General features: G+C 40.7%; 2 protein-coding genes and 1 long non-coding RNA gene across 5 annotated transcripts in view; 2 read left to right on the top strand and 1 right to left on the bottom strand.

The window, feature by feature from the left end:
- Nucleotides 1-10,496, top strand: LOC147136454 (DNA repair protein Ku80-like). Its single transcript, XM_086052437.1, has 21 exons — nt 1-104; nt 345-458; nt 1,379-1,562; nt 1,653-1,701; nt 1,831-1,953; nt 2,740-2,931; nt 3,402-3,516; nt 3,854-3,992; nt 4,761-4,873; nt 4,964-5,026; nt 5,103-5,240; nt 6,309-6,396; nt 6,569-6,699; nt 7,075-7,271; nt 8,353-8,455; nt 8,559-8,628; nt 9,248-9,357; nt 9,499-9,595; nt 9,738-9,805; nt 9,880-9,954; nt 10,139-10,496. Exons 1-21 carry the CDS (start codon nt 90-92, stop codon nt 10,151-10,153), a joined length of 2,199 nt encoding a protein of 732 aa, XP_085908563.1. The 5' UTR covers nt 1-89; the 3' UTR covers nt 10,154-10,496.
- On the bottom strand, nt 10,342-21,513 carry LOC147136455 (collagen alpha-2(VI) chain-like). 2 transcript variants are annotated; one of them, XM_086052434.1, is made up of 28 exons: nt 21,195-21,513; nt 19,606-19,762; nt 18,895-19,505; nt 18,794-18,814; nt 18,616-18,681; nt 18,138-18,191; nt 18,009-18,053; nt 17,893-17,919; nt 17,783-17,809; nt 17,654-17,698; nt 17,516-17,569; nt 17,366-17,428; nt 16,736-16,798; nt 16,604-16,657; nt 16,489-16,524; nt 16,351-16,413; nt 15,060-15,122; nt 14,896-14,958; nt 14,731-14,793; nt 14,514-14,564; nt 13,734-13,832; nt 12,759-12,821; nt 12,650-12,685; nt 12,531-12,576; nt 12,282-12,434; nt 11,652-12,107; nt 11,540-11,578; nt 10,342-11,121 (listed from the first exon to the last, which is right to left on the bottom strand). In XM_086052434.1, exons 2-28 carry the CDS (start codon nt 19,757-19,759, stop codon nt 10,523-10,525), a joined length of 3,114 nt encoding a protein of 1,037 aa, XP_085908560.1. In that variant the 5' UTR covers nt 19,760-19,762; nt 21,195-21,513; the 3' UTR covers nt 10,342-10,522. The 2 variants fall into 2 exon arrangements, with proteins under 2 accessions (XP_085908560.1, XP_085908559.1); XM_086052433.1 differs by having other exon boundaries at nt 19,597-19,762.
- Nucleotides 18,821-24,033, top strand: part of LOC147136456 (uncharacterized) — a 9,505-nt gene continuing 4,292 nt past the window's right edge. For both annotated transcript variants that reach the window (XR_015089694.1, XR_015089693.1), the window contains exons 1-3: nt 18,821-19,336; nt 19,420-19,545; nt 19,622-19,833. This is a non-coding gene — a long non-coding RNA (uncharacterized LOC147136456). The remainder of the gene's footprint in view (nt 19,337-19,419; nt 19,546-19,621; nt 19,834-24,033) is intronic.

The raw sequence follows: 24,033 nt of genomic DNA on the forward strand, positions 1-24,033 counted from the left end.
CTTTGTAATCAGGAAGTGAACGGCATTTCTACCCGGACCTTTTATCAGGTGACACACAGGTCCTGAAGGAGGGAAACAAAAACACTAAAATGTCCAAGTCAAAAGTAAGTACATTTATATTGAAAGACTCCGTGTAACTTTGAAATATGTGTCTGTTAGCCCTCTGCATAAACTACTGTATTTAATTTTGTTGCATTCATAATACACCTTGTCGTTCAAGAAGTGAAAGGGCATGTAGGGACATGTCTGATGGGGCAAGCTGACGCCTTAGCAATGAACCTGAACAATGATGTGGAATAAAATGGCCAACATGAATAAAAAATATGTTGATCTGTGTACTGCAGTCGTTTCATGTGCTGTGTATGGATGTTGGGCTTTCTATGTCCCACTCGGCACCGGGTGAAGACTCTCCATTTGAACTTGCCAAACAAGTCATTCAGAAGTTTGTCCAACGTCAGGTAATATGCTTTAAAATGTTTTATTTATTTATTTATTCAGTACGAAGGATGATTAAGGCCACACTGAAAAGGAAAAGAAAAATAACACTATAAGATTAAAGTCGTAATCTTACGAGACAAAAAGAAACAAAGGGGGGAAAATGTTTGGAAATGAAAGAATATTGTAAAAAATATAACTTATCTAAAAAAAATTGTAATGTCTCTTAAAAATATACTACTTGATTCTTGTAATATTGTGATTTTAATTTAGAATGTATCACAATTGTATTTTTTCTAAATAAAAAAAAATACTATGTTGTAATAGTATAAATTCATCTTGAAAATGTATCACATTTTACAACTTTATTTTTCAATTTTGATTTGCAAAAAATTATGTTTTTCTCGCATAATCACTAATATTGGAAGTATATGTACACAGATATGCGACTATTCTTGTAATAGTACACCTTTGAAATATACACCTCCTGAAAATATACAACTTTGATTTTATATTACAAGTATTATCTCAAAGGTAGATTAAATTGGAATATATAAGAAACTTCTCAAACTAAATGCAACTTCTTTCTCAAAAATATAAAACATAATTCTCGTAATATTACATTTTTTAATCTGGAACATATCAAACGTTTTTCTTTAATGTACAACTTTGTCATTAAAATTTTAATCTTGATTACCTTCAAAATATACCACTTTTATCTCAAAATATCCCTTTTATTTTTCTCTCATAAATATACAATTTCGTTCCCATAAAATTACGACTTTAATCTTTTACTATTTAATTATGTACCTTTTATGTTGATTCTCATAAGATTGAGACTTAAATCTCATAGTGTAGTTTTTTTTTTCCATAGTGGCCATAACAATTAAAAATTCATTAGTAACTTAGCCTAGACGGCATATGTGATTGTTGGTTTTCACAGGTGTTTGCCGAGGTGAAGGATGAATTGGCCTTGGTTCTGTTTGGCACAGACTTGACCAAAAACCCGCTGGGTCAAGATGACCAGTACCAGAACATCACTGTTCACCGCAACCTGATGGTACCTGACTTTGAGCTCTTGGAGGAGATTGAGAGTCAGGTCCAGCCGGAGAATCAACAGGCGGACTGTATCCTTTGCTAGCACTTAACACTCGTAAAAAAATATATATTTATAATGACATTAAAATAGATATGTCTTCTTTAACTGTTGTAAAAAGGGTTGGATGCTCTTGTGGTCTGCATGGATCTTCTTCAAACTGCAATAAAGTAAGATTTAGATTTTTTTAAATCTGATAACTCTTGTGTTATAAAGCTGTATGGAATGCAATTTTCATCATGATGTGCCACATTATTATTATTATTATTATCATTTATTTTTTTTATTTTTTTTTTTAGGGGAAAACGTTATGATCGACTCAACATTTACTTCCTGAGTGACCTCAGTGTTGAAGCAGACTCAGAACAGCTGGACATCATTGTTGAAAACCTGAAACAATCTGACATTACTCTGCAGTTCTTGTAAGTTCCAACATTATGTTTCCCCAGTTAGGGGCATCCGCTCCAACAGATGCCACTTGAATAATTTAACACCTCGCCTCAAATAGAGCCCCCCCGTTTTCTCCTCAGGAAAACAATAACAGGTGGTGCCACTGTACTGCTGGAACTGTAATAGCCTTTACTATGACTGTGACTGCCTTGTGTCGGCGGAAATGTCATTACCACAGCTCACATCAGAGCAGATGTGACATCTGTAAAGCTGTTGATGGAGTTTAAAGCTAAAGTGGCAGAGCGAAACCTGTAAAACATTTGACCACTGAAATGACAAAAGATGATCTGTCAGAATTACACTCTTCAATGAGTGACAGAGGCCTATAATGCAAGATTTATTAGAATCGGCGTTTTAAATTGTATAATAAATTTGAATGAATTTAATTAATATTATGTTTGAAAATATCTATATCCTGCCCTTCACGTCATATATTATTACTTTTTATCTTGAACATATGCAGATTTATTCTCATAATATTACAACTTTAGTCTTGAAAATATAGTATGATGTTTTCTAACACGTTTTCCCTTTATAAGTATGCATTATTTTCTACACATAAATCCTTCCTAATAAATACCTTCCTGATATCTTAGCCCCAATTGATGCCTCATACTATTTGTATTTGGCGATATTAAGATGTTGCATCCCAAGGGACTCGATTGAATGCAGCTATATTTATGTGCCACTTAAGTTGCTTGTATCTATCTTTCAACCCATATTTTCAAGAAATGCTTCCATTGTTTGCATTTTTGTAGTTTACCCTTCTCTGCTGAAGATGAGTCAATGGATGAAACAGGTGATGCAGGAAGAGGAGGTCCCGGAGGTCCCGGTGCAAGAGGCTCGGGCAAAGGCTTGTCCAGGGAACAGAAGAGTGGACTGGACATGGTCAAACACATCATGCTCTGCCTGGATGAGCAGGATGGTCTCGATCAGATTTACACACTCAGGTGAAAGGCCCTTTTGATCTCTCTAAAGGAGACGTGGACGACTTTTGGCTTTGACGTGATAGCAGGGCTTTGCACCTGTAGTCATTAGTCAATGTGGGTGTTTTGCGTAATAGTGTCCCACAAAAAGTGTGGCCGGTCGCTCAAAAGTAGCTCGAGTAGATCTTCACCCGGCGTAACTTATGCTAACATACAAAGAGACCCTGTGCAGGCTTTGTTATTGCGTAAATTAGCCACACAGTGACATAATAGTGGGGTGGAAGTGCAGTGCTGGTCGCTCACAGATACATTATTCAGATATAGGCAGCTCACAGATTTACCTGGTTGTTGAATTTCACTCTTGATGACACTTCACCCCAATAATTGTTTCCAAGCAATTAAAAAGTCAACTATTCATGTGTCACCTTTACAATTAAAGAATCTCATTGGCTTCGCGTGACTTAAATGTTTTCTTGCCTTGCGCACAACTTTAGGAATGCTATTGAGGGGCTGTGTATGTTCAAGCACATTGAGAGAAGACCCATGGCGTGGCCCTGTCAGCTGACCATCGGCAGCGCTCTCTCCATTCGCATCGTTGGCTACAAAGCTGTACGTAATTTGGCAAACGCTCTGGACACTCACCAACCAACACATTCGATGCAGCTGCATAATCTGATGTGCTACAGTTGAACAAAGTGTCTATCTATGGACAACAGACTGGCCCTCAGTGTGTTGAAGCTTGCATTTCTACTGGTTTCTGGCAAAAAGTTGTATTTTTTCTCTTTTCTTTTTTGAATATGGTTAATCAACAACTTCTTCCACACAATTAACTACATGTTATCCGCGGCCACCCCTGCCGTAGGTCCTTTACAACTGTGGCCATTCTGTATTGTGACTTTAAAAAGGAAATTTCCCCCTCTTTACGAGTCCCGCTTGTATCCACCAGGTGACTGAGGAGAAGCTGAAGAAAACGTGGCTCACGGTGGACGCACAGAGCAACGAGAGAGACCACGTAAAGAGAGAGACAGTCTACTGTCTGGATGACGACAACGAGACGGAGGTGCAGAAGGACGACATAATCCAAGGCAAATACTTTCCGTTGTGGTAGCGCTACTTCTTTTCACAGAATGTAACACTGTCAATTTATCCATGATGCTTCCAGAATTATCGCCATATACGTCTACCACTACTCATCATATTTTATGTTCAACTAGTTGAACTTGAACTTGAAATCCTATAGCTCAGTATTTCCCAACTAGGGGTACATTGCAGGGGGTACGTGGAAACATTTAATATATTACTTCCAAGATAAGTAAATGTTTTGTCATTTCGTAAGGCCGTCAATGAATTGTATGTGCGCGCTACAACTTGTTTCCCTGTTGAGACAAGTGATTTATTCCTTATAATTAAAGTTTAAATGCCTGCTTAAAGGGGGCTTATTTAAGTGAGCTCCAGTTTTTTGTGGTAAATGTTATAAGAGTTATAACAATAGCATGTTTATTATTTATTCAGATTCCATTTTTTTTCCTCCAACATTCATTTTTACGTTTAATGCGAGTTAAAAAGAAGATAATGGCTTAGAATTTAGTGTTAATATTAAGGAGACGAATTACAATTATTTTCATAGAATTATCAGTACTGTAGTATTACATTGCACTTTTGGAAAATCATCAACCCGTATGAGTGAGGCAGGAGCTCATGGTTTGACAAAAGGGTATATGGGCAAAAACGGTTTTGTGCTACTTCCATAACTAATAATACAGGCTACACATAATCAAACATTGGTGTTCTAGTATTGTATCTCTGTAACCAAACCTCTCTATATAAATCTTGTGCTTGTTTTGTGTTAACAGGTTTTTGCTATGGGAGTGATATTGTTCCCTTCTCCAAAGTGGATCAAGAGCAGATGAAATACAAACATGATGGAAAGTGCTTTGCTGTTTTAGGTTTTACCAACCAAAACCTGGTACTATGCCATTTTATTTGATTTATTTTGATTGGATTTTTTTTTATTTTTGTTCTTGTTTGATTCATTATGGTTCTGACCTGCCTTCAGGTTCCTCGTCACTCCTTCATGGGAACCCAGACCATCAAGATCTTTGCTGCAGGTAATGATCAGGTAAGATCCAGTTGCGGATTTTTTAAAAATGAGCGCTTGCTCTGTGTCAATACTAATGGCTTTTTCCTGGGCTCAGCATGCTGGGGTTGCGCTGTCCGCCCTCGTTCGGGCGCTGGACGAGCTCAAAAAGGTGGCAATTGTTCGGTACGCCTATGACCGGCGGTGCAATCCTCAAATCGGAGCAGCTTTCCCTTGCATCAAGCTGAACTATGAGGTGATGGCACAACATCCTAATCACTGTCATTGTAGTATATTATACATCCAGTCATTTTCAAGAGCGCTTGTCCAAATGGCAGCATATTGCACGAGTCAGCAGCCGCTCTTATGTAACCACCATTAGCTTACATTACACTCGAAGTCTTTAAGGTAGTGTATGTGCAAATTCAAACTAAAGAAAACAAAGATGTATTTTCAACCTCTATTAAACTTATCACTGTAACCTGTGTGTGTTAATGGTAGCTTCTCGACACGACTGTCCCTGTGTCAGAAGTGAAATCAGGCCTTGGCCACAACGTGCTTCCTCTTTAGATGCTCGTTTATCACCGCCGTGCTGCCATGAAAGGCATGCTTACATCGCATGAGAAGTATTTTTGGCGGAATACGCCCAAACTTTTGGACTCTGTTGCTAGAACCACCCATGACGCTGTATTATCCACAGTGCTTCTATTTACATCACGGATGAAAAAAACAACAACACAGACTATTGAATGAATTTTCAATGATTTTGAACGTTGACGTAGTCGTGACTAGTCGACTAATGTAGGCAGCCATAGTTTACTCAAGAGGAAGGTAACCAAGAGTGACAGAGTTCATGAAAAATGTGTTTTATGAAATAGCTGGCATAGGACAATTGTCAAAATATATATATTTTTTAATGTTTTGAGTATTTTTTGTAAACTCAGGTAAGTATTTGAATTTTTTAAGATATAAACATTTTATGTTAACATGTACTAAATAAGTGCATATTGGGTATACAGTAAAACCACTTATTCTGGATGAGTATTCCATACGTACACATTGTTTTAAAATACTGTATTGTTTTCTATGCAGTTTAAATCTCTTTGTAATATAGTATTGTGAATTAATTGATAAACAACCTTGTTTTACTGGTTTTATCTGTCCTTTTTTCCAAAATAAATAATGCTACCTTTCCTTACACTGAGGGAAGAAAAAAATATTAACACAAATTAACAACTATAAAGGAAAATGGGGCAATTTTGTAGCATGAGTTCATTGCCATTTATTGCCATACAGCTAAGCTAACGCGTGTTTCTCTCTGCAGTGTCTCATATACGTCCAGCTGCCCTTCATGGAAGACCTCCGGCACTTCACTTATGCTTCTCTGAAAAGCAAGAAATTCAGCCCCTCAGGTATTGTTCTTGTTTTTTCATATTATCATTTAATCATAGCGCATACATTATCGGAATATTTTTACAAAGATAAAAGTGTTCCATATGATTAGATATTACACTATCTAAAAATTCTTAAATGAAAACCTCATTGGCCTTGCCAATCAAATGTGAGATTATTGTGTATACACAGACACACAGTTGCAGGCTGTCGACTCTCTCATCGACTCCATGATGTTGGTGGAGAAAGATGAAGATGGAGACATAAAGGACTTGGTCAAAGTCCACCACATTCCCAACCCTGAGTTCCAGAGGCTTTTCCAGGTAACCTCTGACTTTTGAACCTAATGTATTTCTTTTGCTGCTTCCCCACTGTGTAGTATTTGAACAAAGTGCAGAGTAGAAAGTACGTTCATCTGTTTTTAAATGCAGGAAGTAAAAGGAAAATGTCATCTGAAAAATGAATACTCATGTAAGTACAATAACAAAGTATTTGTACTGCGTTACTTCCCACCACTGAGAAATAGTACCAGCGAACGGCTGTGTCTCAAGTTGTGGTACTGTAGCTGGCAGCTAGTTAGCATTATGGTAGTCATACTCAGGCGTTTACATGTACATTATTTAAAATGATGATTCAGACTTACACAATCATTTCTTGTGGTCCGATATAAATGTGTCGTCTAATCCCATCTCCCTCAGTGCCTGCATCATCGAGCCGTCAGCCCCGGCACAGCCCTCCCCGCAATGGAGCCGTGGCTGGCGGCTGTGCTGGACCGCCCGGATGTCATCAAGGAGCGTTGTCGAGTGCCACTAGAGGAGGTGAAGAAGATGTTTCCTCTCGAAGTGGTGGAGAAAAAGAAGCAGCTGAAAACTAGTGCTCAGATCTTTGGAAAAGAGTAAGTCTGGTGTTTTTGGAATCTCCAATACTACAATGGAACCTCCAAAATTGAACACCCAAACTTTGCATCAAAAATCACAAGATGCATTTGATGGCCAATGCAGAGCAACATCAGCATGTAACACGCTCTACAGTGTAGTGTACCAGCTCTTTTTTTTTTTTCTCTCCACATTTTCTATTATGCCTTTACAGGTATAGGGTACCAGTTATGGGAAAGATGAAAGTGATCTGAGAGCCATAGTGGAACACACACATGCACACTTTTGACTGCTTAGTGCAATATAAACTATTTGAAGCTCACTAACGGGGCCCATTTTTTACAGATTTTTCAACTAACAATAGTGAGGACCAGTATCAGTTTCTTTTAACAGTGCATACAATACAGCAACAACAAAACAAAATAAATTAGTACTTAATGTCTCCTACAGGATTCATATTTCTACCTGCCCACCTAATCAACCAAACACAGCAAAGCTGGAATGTGGCTTTACTTCTAGCAGTAGATAATATAATATGCCATTGCCAATGGCAGTATCGCTCTGCAAACATTTCTTCCTATGTACACACAATAAATTAATTGTTAAATGTTTTTAAACTACATTTGATACATTATACATACATTAAATCTTTTTTGAGTGTGTTTCATTTGAACAGAACAATTAAACATATTAAAAAGCCTGATGCATGAAGTCACCTTGCAATCTACAGACCTCCCTCTCCACAAAGCATTTGTCAGCAGTCATTAAAAGATTGATAGTTTTATTTAATTTCAATTTAATTGTAGTGATGATCTTATCTTTCCACTTGTGTCACAGTTTTGAATGTTAAAATGGTCCATAAACATCACCTAATACAATTGACAATGGGTTGATGGTGACACTTTAATTGTGCAACTGCTTATTGTCTACTGAGATTACTTGTTTTGTATGGAAAACTCATTGCATTTGCGGGATTTTGTTCAATTTTAGTGATTCCACTGTAGTATTAACAATTTGTGCCACTGTATTGAAGATGCATGTGTGACCAAAGTTCTTCCCTGTACTTTTCACTGTCTTCTACTTGACCCCTTCTACTGTCAGCTCTGAGCAGCCACATGCCAAAAAGGCAAAGGGAGATGCGGCGGAGGAGGAGGTGGAGGAGGAGTATAATCTGGCTGACATTTCTGAAGGCTCTGTTACTTCGGTAAGAAGCTGGCTGGGAGAGATTGGGTGGGGGAGGGGGTTGACGTCGGGGGCGGTCTGCTGTACGGCTCACCATTTTCAACCTCACTCCTCCTTTCATCCAGGTCGGAAGCGTTAACCCCGCCCGTGACTTCCGCATCCTGATCAAGCAAAAAACGCTTTCATTCCAAGAGGGTGAGATCCAGTTTATTCTGTTGTTCACATTGTGCAATACGCCATGATCAATGTTGGGCAAGTTCATTTTCCACGTAAAACTAGTTTAAAGCTCAGTTCGCAGATTTTAGAATGAACTTGTTCCGTTCATATTTCATAATTCAACAATTTGAACTAAGTTCACCGTTCTAAAAATGAACTACTTCATAGTTTTTTGTTTAAACAATATGTTGCTCTGAGTCATGACTCTCAAATACTGTCATTTACCACCATTGTCGCCCCCCATTCAGTCTACACTAGTAGACGGCTGCAACTTTCGCCCTACAATCTCGAGGAAAAACTTGTTACGTGAATGCTCTTTTCTTTTTCTTTTTTTTTAAATTAGGAATTTAAAGGGGGAAAAAAGACCGTAGTCCTTAATGTGCAAGGACAAATCAAATCTTAGGTTAGGCACCAGGCTGAGGAAGGAAATTAGCTGTCACACACTCTCGAACAAAAATGAACTTTCGTTCATTGAACTCGTTCAAGTAGAGCACTGGCCATGATTATGACTAATGAGTATCTATTGTAAATTCTGTTTCTTTGTTTGGGTGTGATGACCAAACCCCCCACTACCACTAACACACACTCACCCACCCAGCCTGCGAGCAGCTGACTCACAGGATAGAGCAGTTGCTAGGCAACAAGAACACACAGTACTACATGAAAAGCATCACCTGTGTCCAGGCCTTCAGAGAACAGTCTGTAAAGGTAAATAAACATTGACTATTTCCCTTTTCTCACAACTTGAGCCAACGCCAGTTCTTGCACAAATATGCGATCGGTAGTCAGTGTGCATTCTTGGCAAGTGTCTGAAGGATTTTAGAATGTTTCATATCTTTGGTTACCTAGCTGGGGAAGGCCGATCTGTACAATAGCTACCTCCAGTCGCTGAAAGGAAGCATCACAAACAGGGGGCTGGAAGTCTTTTGGGACCTGCTTGTTCAAGGTACGCAAAGCCTACTCATTCATTCCTTCCCGGTGATGTCACGAAATTTCCACCCTGTGTTTTCAGAAGTGAGAGAAAAGAATCTGTTGCAACGGTGCAGTCCCCGATTAATCGTTTTAACGTATTTTTGTTTCTTTTGCAGGCTCCATATCTCTTATTGGCCAGGACGAGGTGGAAGGAAGCGCTGTGTCAAAAAACGAAGCCGCTCAGGTGACTTAGGCTAACAATTTCACAGTGACCCTGACATTGTCCTCATTTCTGACAAAGCTGTACTCTGTTGTCAGTTTCTGCTGGCTGACGAGAAAAACGAAGAGCCAGTCGCTACAATGGAAGATGACACTGGCGATGTCGACGACTTGGTAAATATTTTTTGTCCCACTTATTGCGAGGACGCATTAGGTCACTGGTGTGAGTCAAACTCATTTAAAAACTATTTCCTACGTATTTTGCATCACCTGGTCCTCATGGTCCGGGCCTATTGCAATCTCCAATAGAAACTCTCCAATCACACTTCTTGTTTCCCCCCTCCTTCTTCCTGTGCAGCTGGACAACATGTAAGGATGAAGGCAATGGGAGCGTCTGCGGGAAAAATGCAAAGTATTCATCCTTGGGTCCATCTGTCCATTGTTCCGCCTCCCACATGGAGACGGATGGATACTTGGGAGGAATACTGCACAGAACATGACCTTAACCTGACTGTATTCTTTTGTGGGGGTCTTTAAAAAAAACACAACTGAGACTTGACAAAAGACAGGATACTGTATGTTTATTATCTTTAAATGTGATTTATGGTGTATGTATATAGTACTTGGGGTTGCTACAGATGCAAACTGTACAATGCAACGGGAGATGTAGTATGTTGGAATGCCAGACTAATTAACAGCAGTAGCACCAAACCTGGGTTCATGTCTCCAGTGTGGTTTCCTTTTAACATATCCACCGGATGAAATGGTCAAGCAAACCTGACTTCCACTGGGACCATTGTTTGACCTTGAATATGGCGTTCTCGTCTCCCATGGCCAGCTTCGTTAAGACTTCTTGATCCACATCGTTTCCCACAGCGATCACTGTGGGGACGACCTGTTCCCTACGCATGGCGTGCACCGCCTCGTCCAGGTTTTTCCTGTCTGTGACGCCGTCTGTGATGAAAACGAATGCGATCTCGGCAAGGCGTCTCGTCTGGCGAGTCGTTCCCTTGCCAAGCATTCTGTCAATAGCGTGGGTGATGGCTGGCCCCACGCTCGACGAAGAGTCCAGATAGCGCAGACGAGCCACGCCGTCTGAGACGATGACGGGGTCGTGCGTGAGAGGGAAAGCCACGTAGTTCTCCCCATCCTTGCCGTATTGCAAAAGAGCCAAGCGAGCTCGCAGGCGATCTGTCCTACTCCGGGCCAGTACCAGTCTGCCTACCACCGTTTGTAAGAATTCACGGACGTGGCGGAAATTGTCCACCCCGAGACGCTCTGAGCCGTCAAGCAGGAATATCACATCCACTGGTCGCTGGGCACACGAGGCCACATCAGGCTCTATGGAAAGACAACAAATTGCTGAATAGCCTTGCATTCCAGACTTGACATCAACTACAACTTGTACTTTTCTTAAGCAAGTGGATCAAAGTAGAATTTGAGTTTAGTTACTCTACTGAGTGGCTAAATTACATACGGTGCGGTGCGTAGTCATCCACCCTAAACCCCAACTCGAAACCTAACTACCTTAAACCCTAATATCAGTCACATTTTATTTATATAGCACTTTTCATACATAAAAATGCAACTCAAAGTGCTTTAAAACATTCAAAGCAAAACATAGATAATTAGAAAAAAAATCAATAAATACTTAACCCTAATGCTTTCTAATTTGCAATTTAGGCTAGGATTGATAAAGTCTTATTGTAAACAGACTACCATCTTCTGCACAAAATCCTGCTAAATTAAGAAGACCTACCACTCTTGCAGGGGAGATCGGGGCACACAACAACTGGATCTTGAAGGGAAAATAAATGGACGTGGTTAAAATGCTAATTTGAGAACATTTTAGATCGTCCCACTGAACTCACCAGGACACAGCACAGTCTCCATTTTGTCTATGAAGTCCTCTGCGACCAAGTCAACAAAATTCCTCATTCCAGTGACCCGATCCTTTTTGTCGCATGCTATGGAACCCAGGATCTCATCGTCCTGTGCTTTTCTAAACATGTCTCCAACCCCGATGGCGTTCACCACTACGCTGCTGTCATGGCAGATGTACGTGAGAAGATCATCATCATCGCGCGGGTCAAAGCGTCCATCGGTGATCACCACCACGGACACTTTGGCGCGGGCTCTCTTGCTGTCCCGGATGAGGTGGTCGTAGGCAAACTTGAGAGCCGAGGGGGTGAAGGTGCCCCCGGCGATCCACTGAAGGTTCTTCACCGCCGTTTTGAAAGCAGACATGGAATTTATGTCGGGGTCGTCGAGACGGATGGCTTCAAAGGTCCCGTTGTGGCTGTACTGGACAACTCCAACTCTTGTTCCTGAAGTCGGCGGTTGTAAGAATTGTTCATCTCCAAGAGTAAGATTTGCTCTCATTTGAACCAGTTGCAGGATATTCATGACAATTTAAACCGATTCACTCTCTTTTACGTCAAACGTTTGTGTCTCGAAGTATTTTACCGTGTCATTTACAAGGCGACGGTGCCAGACTTTACCGGTCGGGGATGCAGGGTGGCTGGCCATAGATCCCAGACGATTAATGGTGTTGATCACAAAGTTCTTTTCCAAGGTGAAGTTAGTCAGACCGACACTCTCCGAGCTGTCTATGACAAATACGATGTCCAGAGCACCGCAACGCTTCTCACAGTCTATGACAAAAGGTAAGAACCGCTTTAGTATGTTAAAATATGTAACAATAGCCAACTGCACATTTGTAGTACCATATAAATGTATAGTTTGCTCACCACAACAACCACAAGTCTCCCTGATGTAAGTCATGACATCACAATCCTGAAATGACAATGGGGCAATATGAATTAATAGTTTTGACAAAAGCCTTTTTTCACCCCTAAAATGTACTCACGGTTAATGCAGGATCGCCCATTGCTCCAGGGTAACCCTGCGCACAAGCAGTACAAGCACTTGGCAATGTACTTGAATATTCCACTTATTAAAGTGTGTAGTATGCTCACATCAGGCCCAGGATCCCCTCTTATTCCCCTGGCTCCAGGTTCTCCTGCATGACCTGGCTCCCCCTGACAGAAAAACAAGCCCAAGTAATCGACTAAAATGGTAATACGCAATTTCTGCTTTCTTTCTTTAAAGGGAAAGTCAACCCAAACCTATTTTTTCAAGCATATGTTCTATGCAGGCCCACTAGTTGAAACACGGGATTCTGATTAATATTGCGTTTGTGGAATGATAGTTAATCCACCCATTTTTAGCCATCTCAGGGGGCGGCCATTTTGTTACTTCTGTCGACTGAAAATGACATCACAGTTGCTCAGGGCTCGGGTAACGACCAATCATGGCTCGGCTTCAGAAAACATTTGATCTGTGATTGGTTGCTCCCTGAAGCATTTGTGATGTCATTTTCGAGAAAAGTGACAAAATGGCCGCCCCCAGAGATGCCAAAAAACAGGTGTATTAACTCTTATCCCACAAACGCAATATTTATCAGAATGCCTTGTTCCAAGTAGTGGGCCTGCATATTCTTGAAAAAAATATGTTTGGATTGACTTCCACTTTAAGTACCCCTAAGAGCAAAGTGTGAACTGATACGGTACTTCACTAAGGGTGCTCTCACACCCACGGTCTTTATTCCATTTATCCCCACAATACAATACAATTAAGTCATGTTCAAACAAATCAGGTCTGCTTAAAACAAATGAGTGCGGTCTCTGGTAGTGCGATTCAGTTGGTCAGGTGTAAAAATAATCTTTCTCCCGGTGGAAACCAGAATAAATGGCGTCTCTGTCTCTTGGAAATATGGATTTTGTCACCCAGTACCTTAAAAACACCCACTGACTGGGTTACGAATTGATGCATATTTTCCAAAAATTGGTCTGATGACAAAAATGCCATTGTGAATGTTGAATCAAGTGTGATTCAAAAGGTGTCGAGTCAGATGTGCAAATGAAAAACAACCACGAATCGATGAATCTTACAGACTCCCCACGTGGACCTTTGTCTCCCGGCTCTCCTTTGGGTCCACATTCACCTCGACCACCCCTTCGTCCTTTTCTCCCTGGATCACCACGGTCGCCCTGAAAGATTACTCGGCAAACTTTGAAAGGGATCCTCCACTGCACAAATACTGTATCACAAAAACGTTGACATTGTACTTTTAGATCAAAGGAAAAAAAAAAAACTTCCAACAGAAGCTTTTCCAGTCTGTTTAGGGACCGGCGAACACCATGCATTAAAATACATTGAGAATACTGTACTGCTAACTTGCATTGTTGGTAAAAGGAACCAATATGTGTTTGTTTGGTTATACAACATATTTATAGTATTTAAGTGATATTTAAAAAATGCTGTGCAACATTTAACGTATTGTTGCAATGACAAAAAAGAATCCTTCGAGGGGCATGGCACGCCCTGGAATGGTTAAAGGGCACATATAGACAAACAGCCATTCACTTTGGCTTTATCAACAATTTAGTCTTCAATGAACCTAAAATGCATGATTTTGGAGTGTGGGAAGAAGCCAGAGTACTTGGAAAAAACTCACACGAGCATGGGGAGAACATGGAAATGCCACATGGGAATGCCCAAGTGGAGAAATTCAAAACCTGATTCTAGTCCACCATTGCCGCCCTTACAAAAAGCATGCATCGCAGTTTTAAGTTATTTCTTCCCTTCCCCCAATAAAAGATTTTTAGAGACACTATTTTCTTTGCACAGTGATGAAATTAAACGGTTTTATCTAGAAAAGAAAAGATTACAGTAGGCCCTCTTGGTCCAGGGTAGCTGAATCCTTGTCTTCCTTTATCACCCTAAGATGAAAAGAAAGAAGAAGGGAAAAAAAAATAATTAGCTGTAACAGCCGCGGTGTACTTTATGGTTTGATATAAAACACCTTTGGGGGGATAACCCATTAAACTAATTCACAATTAATGAAAGCCAATGCATTTGGTTCCATAAAATCATTGTTCCGCCCACCGTTGGTCCTTGGGGGCCCGAGTCTCCTCTCGGTCCAGGATCTCCTGGATTTCCTAAGGTGCCCTGCAAAGCATCCAGATGTGTTGACATCCACAGTTATAACTTCTTTCTTTTTTTAATAGGAATACTCTCCAATAGTCTAATTTAATATTTTCAACAACCCACATTTGCACCGGGGCCTCCTGGTTCTCCTGCCTGGCCCCTCGGGCCTGGGAGTCCAGGATCACCCTAGGACCGAAAGAATATTGTCAGCTACCAAATATTTCCTTTTGAGAGACGTCGCAATTAATTTGACAAAATCTGTGTTGATGCAAAAACTCTAGCCTCACCTTTGCACCCTTACGTCCGTCCTCCCCTGGTCGCCCCCTGCTTCCCTGCGGCCCTCGTTCTCCCTTCGAACGACAGGGGTACAGTCATCAGAAACAAATGTGCTAGATTAAGCCTCTTTGGCACGTGACTAGATTGTGTGATTTGAGCTAGAATCGTTGACTGTTGTAAGTTTCCACATGCCAAGGCCTTGCATCTTTCTATCTTCTGCACCCTTTGACACGCTGGGTTCCGACCAGTTAAAAGCAGTTAAGACCAAGCTTGGTACACATGGAGACATTGTTTAGAGGCTGTCACCAACTGTGTGGGCATTGACTAAGACAAGCGAATCAGTTTAGAGGGGTTAGACCTTCTGCATCTGGGTAAGCTTCCATGGCCGTTGTGTTGGTCTGGTATTCATCTGTCTTGGTATATCAAACCTGTTAGACTTTGACTTGCCGTCCTCTGTTCTGGCGCTTCATAGGATAGCGAGCATCAAAGTCAAATGAGTGAGCAGAAGTTCGGATGGAAATTACCAAGTACCTACAGACAGACAGACCTATGTTCTTAAAAAAAAAAAAGAAGAAAATCCCCAGCACGTCATTATCTTTTTCTTTGGTTTTGTGTCTTTTTTTAAAGACAGCAAGGGGGTATTAAGAGAAAAAGAAACACTGAAGATTATTTAAGGTCAGCAGACCCCTTTTTTTAGTCTGAAAAAAGAAACTAAACGTACTTTAGAAAGAAGACAAGATTAACTCCACGGCGCAGTAGACTAACTTTGAAGCATCACAATCAAACATCAATCTGATATTTTTTTTTGTTTTACAGTGGTCAACTTCTTTTTGCACCCATGTGATGATAGGGTACATCAAAAAAATGTATTTAAAACTGCTTATAAAAGTGTCATGATGACGCCAGTTAAACCCGGCAATGTATTTCTATTTTCAGTATTTACAATAGGAAACGGAAAATGCTAAATCAGAGCTAATCCTGCGCAAACTGAACAGAAATGACATCATGTAGCATAATACTTGTATTTCATAAATTTATAACAAACTTGCTCCAAGAGCCACGCTACCCATAAAAGTACATTGAACACCCATCCATCCTTTTCCTTTAACATTTGTCCTCATTAGGGTGGCGGGTGAGCTGGATTGTGTCCCAGCTGACTTTGGTCGAGAGGCGGCGGATGGAAGCTGGAGTACCTAGAGAAAACCTACGCAAACGCAGGGAGAACATGCAAACTGCACAAAGGAAGGAGCCACTCGCCCACCATTGTAATGTGATTACGAAATGTGTAAATATTGTTTTTACCTTTTCTCCCTTATTCCCGACAGATCCCTGAGCTCCTTTTGGTCCTGCGTGACCTCTTCTTCCCTGTGGATATTTATTTGTTAACAAACTGCAGCAAATTCACCTGAAGAAAATCATTGTTAATGAAAAGAAATATACCAATTCGCCTCTTGGTCCAGGTAAGCCACGCAGTCCCTGAAAGAGTTCATTGTTTTATTTGACTCTTGTTAACTGGGCTAGTGAAGATAATCAGATGAAATTCAATTTGATGTACCGCTGGTCCCTTTTCTCCCGGGGGTCCCGGATTTCCTGGATTTCCTTTTTCGCCCTGCAGATGTTCAGACCAGGTGTTATGACTGTGCTGTAAATGTGATTATTTCACACGGCTTTTTCATTAGATTTGCACCTTTGCTCCTCGTTCCCCCTCAGGGCCAACAGCACCTGATTTGCCGGGAAGGCCAAGGTCTCCCTAAACGACAGGAAAAACAACCCGTGAGGACATGACCTCACAAAAAAAAAAAAAAAAAAAAAAACCTCCAGTCATTAATGGACCCTTTTAAACAATTCAGCAGTGAGGATGGATGATGCTAACAGCTAGCTTGCTAACTATATATAAGATTTCAGGAGAGAGCAGCCTAAAATTCAATAACACGTTTTAACAATTGTTATACAATTGTTGAAGCTTAAGCTTCAAAGTATGCACCCATCCACCCCCCCCCCCCCAAAAAAACTTTTTTCTTGAACCCGCCATCATGCTTAGGAAATAAAATCTTAACAGGTTTTTAAAAATACACAGAGAGATGTTCCATTTTAGGAGCACCACACTCAGGTTGTGAAATGTTTAACAGCTCAAATTGAATGTGTCTATCTCACTTTGGGCTGCCGTCTCATAATATTACACTTGCGTGCAGCCATGTGAGGAAAAAAAAACACTCAGAGTCTCGGTCCAGCTGAGAGATGTGAGGATGTCTGCCATCCATCTTTAACTATTAATTGAATCCTTATTATAGTTTTGTTCATAATCAAACGAAAATACCTTTTCTCCTTTTTTGCCCAGTGGGCCAACTTCCCCAACGTCTCCTGGGTAGCCGTCATCTCCCTTGTAGAAACAAAAACAAAAAAAATATTGCTCTCGGGTGAAATTCACCAAGATTTTTCGACGAAAAAAAAATTGTAATTAACTCACTTTGTCGCCGGATTCCCCCTTGCAGCCAGTAGCTCCAATATGGCCAATCTTACCCTGAAAATACAACATACATCGGTGCGGTCACCAACTGATCTCAAGATTAGATACGCCTGCACAATTTGTAAGCGTAAAAATCACCTTCTGTCCATCGGTTCCATTCTGGCCAGGTACCCCGATCAAACCCTGAACATTTGAAGATCAATAAAGAAAGGAGATGATGTGCTTGTTCTTATCCATCTTATTCTACCAGCACAAGAAAAAAACTACCTTTGCACCACTTGCTCCTACTTCACCCTGTTGGAGATGAAGAAAGTTGTGAATTCTAACCATTCCCTCAGACAGATCATCAGAGCACGGCTAAATAACATCTGTTTCACCTTGTCGCCCTTCAACCCGACTTCTCCCTATGTCAAAGCACAAAGCAGGACTTGTGAATTGCTCAAATGAAAGCCATGTGAATACATGATTTGTTGATCAGTAACCCTCAGAAAACCTTAGGTCCAGGACGTCCAATTGGACCCTCAATGCCAGGATCACCCTGTCATAGTAAGAAAAAAAAATCAGAATCTTTTTAGTGAAGTGCCATAAAAGAGAGGATTAAATGTCAGAGTAACCTTCCCACCTGTCCTCCCTTTTCACCTTTTGGTCCGCGATAACCACCGTCTCCTTTCGTACCCTGTGATACATCAAAATCACCGACATATTTAACATTTGGTGGCCATACCGAAACCCTCATCAGCGTTTTTGTGTTAGCTTGTTTATGATTATGGATAAATATCTAGAACGATGTGGTGCATATTGCTACTCTACTAACATTGATCCCAAAATCGCATCCCATGCGAAACATTCCATCTCAACCTGAACTTTCCATCCATCCATCTAAACCCAAATCATTCCAAAATGCCAATAGTCAAAACCGATGTCATACTATCTAGCCCAATCATTCCATCCATCCAAACTAAAACCATACCATCCGTCCCAAGGTTTCAATTTACTTTGAAACCAAATAACGACTAGTGTGACTAGTTCAAACAAACGAAGCGTGTAAAAATATATCCACGCATTCTATTCAAGCTCATCGACATCATCCTTAAACTTACTTTTGGCCCTCGAGGCCCTTTTGGTCCAGGGATCCCCGGGGTCTCGAAGCATTGCTGTTGGTAGCACTACAAAAGCAAAAAGAAAAAATAGGCGCTTGCAAATCGAGTTAATTCCAATCTGTCACGCATGCACGGACACATTCGGGTTGAGAGCAGGGCGCATCGCCATAGCGCTTACCTCTAAATAGGCTTGATATTTCTGCAAGCAAAAGTCTAAAGTGAGTAAAAGACACCTGCTCTGGTGATGGTAGCATCATGAGAATAGAGGTAGGAGATCACCATGGCTTGTATGATACGATCGATGGAGTCTCGCTTTATTTTCGGTCTGCCATCGACGATTTCCACAGCTAAATAGTCGTCGCGGTAAACTTCGGCAGGCGAGCTGGCGATCTCCCTCATTCCCGTTTCATCGACCGACCTGGACGCCGCCACCGAGAAAATCCGAATCCCCTGCTCGCGGGCCCTCTCCGCCGTCGCCTTGATCCCGCCGCAAGGGCTTCCCGTCACATGACCGTCGGTGATAACCACGGAGAAGAGGAGCGCCTTCGTTTCCGAGTAGTGTTGAGTCGTTTGGTGCGTCATGTTTTGGAGGGCGCAGTCGATGTAGGTGCCTTTGCCCAGGTATCGAATCCCGCCGAGGCTCCGGATGAAGCTCTCCCTGCTTGCAAACCGGCTGAAGACCACCTGCTTCTGTGAAAAGTGCAAGCCTCCGATGGACCAGGTGATGCGGACCAGACCTCGGTACTCCTCATCCACCAGATTCTGGGCAAAAACCCGCGTGAACTCCTTGATTTGTTCCACCAGTATTCCAGGCGGCGACTCCTGCAGCGCAATCGTCTCAGACGTGTCGAGGGTGAAGAATAACTTGATTGGACAGTTGACTGTCCTGGCTGGAAAGAGCAAATATAAAGGATATGAACCACTTGACAGGTTTTATAATACACAGCCGTTTCTCTACTCTGTAAAATGATGCCAACTCACTCTCACAACCTTCTGGTTTTGGTAGATTCTCATCCGGTCTGTCTCTGGGCACGGGTACCGGCCTTGGTCCACGAGGGCTCAGTTGGGGGATGGTGCCATGGACCATGCACAAGAAGATGAACCCTGAAAGATGAATGTTTGCCATTCTCTTGGACCCCCGCATCACCTGTGAGAAGTAAGACAGAGAAGACGCTGCCGAGGGCTTGGATTTAAGTACAGGAAGCAGATGTCAAACAAGTGAGGCCTCACAAAAGACACCACCGTAGCAACCAACAATGTTTATCAGTGTTTTTCAACTGTGTCTGCGAACAGCCTCGCCGTGTAGAAAAAAAGAGCCGAGTTTTAAAAATATGGCTAAAGCGGAGCTTATCACTGCTCGCTTAAATCATCTCATATGTGGGTAAGCTTAAAAACAATCAAGCGTTCTTTTTCCAGGAGTAGAATTTGCGCAATGTCCTGTGGATTTGATCAAGATCACTTGAATAGACATCGTGAGGGAGGAAAAAAAAAAAGATTCTGGATTGGTGCACTTTCTTCCAACTCCCGGTTGTGTAATACTGCTTAGAGAAACAAACAACTTAATAATGAAAACATAAAAGATGAATATGTGACTGGCAATGCTTAAAATGTTATGATTAGACACGACAAGAGCGATGTCTGCTGGAAGCTGGAATCTTTAAACATGAACTTGCGAGCCAATTCCACTGTAATCCGCACACTTTGTCAAATATTCATTCAACGGAAAACACCCTTCATTTTCCGCCGTGCCATTATCTCTATATTTATACAATCACCAAGCAGGTTCTCTTATCCAGATTATATCTTCCCAATACATGAATCGGTTCATTAAAAAAAGCTACAACATTAACATACCATATTTATTTGGATTGTATTACTGTAACTGACTACTTTTACTTTCACTTTGCTTTTTTACTGGACACACTATTAGGTACACCTCATACATCCAATACAACCGATGTATATGAAATATTCTGCGTTTATAAAGCTAATGATTTCCAATTTTGTTTGATACTGTCAGAGCAGCATTTATTTAAGTTTTTTTTAGTGGTTGTAGTTTGTTGCAGCATTGATTTAAGTTTTTTTTTTCTGGTTGTAGTTTGTAATACTTTTGTTACCTTATTTAGTCACAAGGATTTAAAATGTCAAACACCCTTCCGAGTTTATAATCTTAATGTTAAATATAAGTGAATGAATATTTCTGTTCATAAAATGCTAAACATTCACAAACGCATTGTTCAATGTGTTTGTGGTAATCTAAAGATTCATCAATGTATTTGTAAAGTCAGAATGTTTTCTATAGCTGTTGGACTAGATTTGAAGTTGTGCAAATGTCCCTAATAATGTGACCAGAAAGTGTACATACAGTGTACATATTTTCTTTTATTTCATAACGCATGGTTTCAAGGCATTTGACAGCCAATTTTGTATTTTTTTTTTTTCAACTATAAACGTATGTCAGTATTTCTTCCCCAAACAAACCAATATAAAGTCAGCAGCAAACTATTAAAAACATAATAACTCCACATATTTAAGGAGAGAAAAAACGGATGGGTGGAATATTAAAACTAGTTACTCACCTAAATTGTGCAAAGTGCTCCTTCACTTAATCCACTCAACTCGGGAAAACTGGCAATTTCCTCAAAGTTTTAAGACAAGCATCTTCGGCGGTCTCTGTTTGCGGGATGCTTGTCGGTCGAGGGGAGCTGCCCAATTTATTCTATAGGAGAGTGCGCCCCCGCTATGGCTGCTTGCATGCACACGCTTGACAAATGAAGACAGGATGAAATGGCTCGGCCTCAACCGCAAAAAATGTAATAGGCGTCTGTAAAGTAAATAGTCTGGTTGAAGTTGTGTATTTATGTTGCTGTGTGGACACAAGAAGTGTTTCAGAGACAAACACAGCAGCTGCTCTCTTTCTTCTCCTTACATGGAGACACTCCCTGTGTGTTTATACGGCATGGACACAAGGCATTCGTCAGGGCTGAGAACATGTATGCTGTCAAAGTACTGCATTACATCACCGGAGTATTAATAGAATAATACAGTGGATGCTGGTTGACCTCCAAATTGTTTGAATTTAGGGGGAAAAAATTTAATCACGATGGAAATGTGGGTTTTGTTTAACTGTACATTCTCAACTGTTATGCAAGTGTGAAGGACGTTAACCGCTTAATAATAACATTTTGAGAATGGCCGAGCACATCTTAATTACGCATTTTTTTCTGAAAAATGTATTTTTTTTAAATCTTAATTAATCTTAAAAAAAAAAACCATTCCAAATTTAAGCTTTCATTTTGTTTCTCAATAGATGAACTGGTTTTTATTCCCATCTATCAAATTTAAAATGTTATGTTTTTTTGTTTTGTTTTTTTAAACCATAATACAATGAGTTCCATTCATCCATCCATTTTCTATAGCGCTTTTCAACACGATCCTAGATAATAGGCTGTAAGGTAAAAGGTGGGTTAGATCATGGACTGGAAAAAAAATTGAATTTTAAATTACTGAAAACAAAAATTAAAGATAAGATTTCATTCAAAGTGTTTAGAAAATACTTTTCTAATTTCAAGCAAACAAATTTGACTCTACCTGCAATAGTTGAAACTTAAATAGACCAAATGATTAGAATCTGCTCTCTTCTGATGCATTGCAGTAAAGCACTTCTTCTGCCAATCAAAACAATTGATCGATAATAATACACTTAATGCTTTTGTAGCTGCTGCTGAAATGCGGCCTCTCGCCGGAGTGCATTAACGTCATTCACTCCAGTTTCATACGGACAGGCACAATCGAAAATAACAACCTCCGCTCTGGCCTCTATGTAGCACAATTTATAGACTCTTGCTAGTTTGCAACTGTCATGTATCACATGGAAATGCCCTTGAGGGACACAATAAACGTCCTGTGGTCATCAATTACAGCAGCAGCACTGTAAAAAAAGAAGAAAAAAAAAAGCCTGAACCATGATTTAAAGTGCTGTCACAGAAGTGCCTGCTCTCACACCTTTAAATCTCTCTTGCATTTCATCAACACCAATGTCAACATGTGAGCAGTGACCCTTCAGCGACCCGCCCCTCAATGCGGGCACTATATTCACCAACAGTGGTGGGTGGGTGCTGCAAAAAGAAGCATTTCCCGTAATTGGAGACTTCTTATGCGGCCAGATCAACGGCATTAACTTTTGCTGTTGAAAATAAAATGCAGTAAATTGCTAGCGACATGCTTTTGTCGTTACGTCAAACTCATTTTGTGTTTTCAGTGGCTATTTTTAAAAGTCATTCAGTGCCTTTGTCTTTGGGATTAAATGAGTTCATCAATCAATATTTGTTTAAGTTGGAACTCAACCCAAACATATTTTTTCAAGAATATGTTCCCAGCAGGCCCACTAGTTGAAACACGGCATTCGGATTAATTTTGTGTTTGTGGAATAAAAGTTAAGGAGCAAAATGCACTCGTTTTTAGCCATCTCTGGGGGCGGCCATTTTGTCTTCTGTCGACTGAAAATGACATCACAACTGATTACAACGACCAATCACGGCTGACATGTTTTCTGAATCTGAGCCATGATTGGTCGTTGTGAGCAGTTGTGATGTCATTTTCAGTCGACAGAAGACAAAATAGCCGCCCAAGGAGATGGCTAAAAACGAGGTGATTAACACTTATTCCACAAACGCAATGTTTATCACAATGCCCTGTTTCAACTAGTGGGCTTGCATAGAACATATTCTTGGAAAAAAAATGTTTGCGTGGACTTCCCCTTTAACTCATTCGCTGCCAAGGAGATATTTATTTGTCCTTTCACAGTCCAGCCATTGAATTCCAGGAACTTATTTATATTTTTTTTCGATATTTTTCAAACGTTAGGGTAAAAGAGGGTCTGAAAATGTCTGGCACTGAATGAGTTAAACAATACACAACAGTACTTTATTATTCTGAATTTGTGGAGGTGGGCCACAGCTTTGCAACACTAGGTGCGGGCTCTAGGGTGACAATTTTCCACTTATTAGCAAGACCCCACCCTATCTTTGCTTTGCGTTCACCATGCTTACCACCACCCACACTCTCTGTTCCAGTAGTTTTTTTTTTCAACCTCTTCGTTTTCAGTCCGCACTCCTTTTTGCCTACCTTCTTTTCAATTTTCTGCCCCACACGACTGGAACACCCTGCCGCAAATAATAAAACCTATTTTATTCCTCCCAATAAAAAACAGAAATTATGTATGTATTTTTATGCCTGCTTTGCATTTTTCAGTGCCAGGACTTGTTTCGCTGTCAATACGTTGCTTCTACAAAACTTAAATCCAGACGTTTTGTAGGTGTTTGCTGGGTTCTGGCTCTACTCTTGTTTCCATTCCCTCACAGTTTATGATTGTTTTGACATAATGTACCAATTCATCTCAACAGCGACATGCTCAGC

The sequence above is a fragment of the Filicampus tigris genome, chromosome 14 (assembly GCF_054856515.1).
Source record: "Filicampus tigris isolate MCC_2025a chromosome 14, RoL_Ftig_1.0, whole genome shotgun sequence".
Taxonomy (NCBI): Eukaryota; Metazoa; Chordata; class Actinopteri; order Syngnathiformes; family Syngnathidae; genus Filicampus; species Filicampus tigris.

Bases quoted from the DNA above. Each gene is read 5' to 3' on its own strand.
- LOC147136454 (XM_086052437.1), top strand. The intron at 3,993-4,760 runs GCAAATACTTTC...TTGTGTTAACAG, and splicing joins GAAGGACGACATAATCCAAG to GTTTTTGCTATGGGAGTGAT. The intron at 5,241-6,308 runs GTGATGGCACAA...TTCTCTCTGCAG, and splicing joins GCATCAAGCTGAACTATGAG to TGTCTCATATACGTCCAGCT.
- LOC147136455 (XM_086052433.1), bottom strand. From the start codon at position 19,759: ATGCGGGGGTCCAAGAGAATGGCAAACATTCATCTTTCAGGGTTCATC. The intron at 19,506-19,596 runs GTGAGTTGGCAT...TGCTCTTTCCAG, and splicing joins AAAACCAGAAGGTTGTGAGA to CCAGGACAGTCAACTGTCCA. The intron at 15,123-16,350 runs GTAAAAACAATA...TGTCGTTCGAAG, and splicing joins TCGGGAATAAGGGAGAAAAG to GGAGAACGAGGGCCGCAGGG.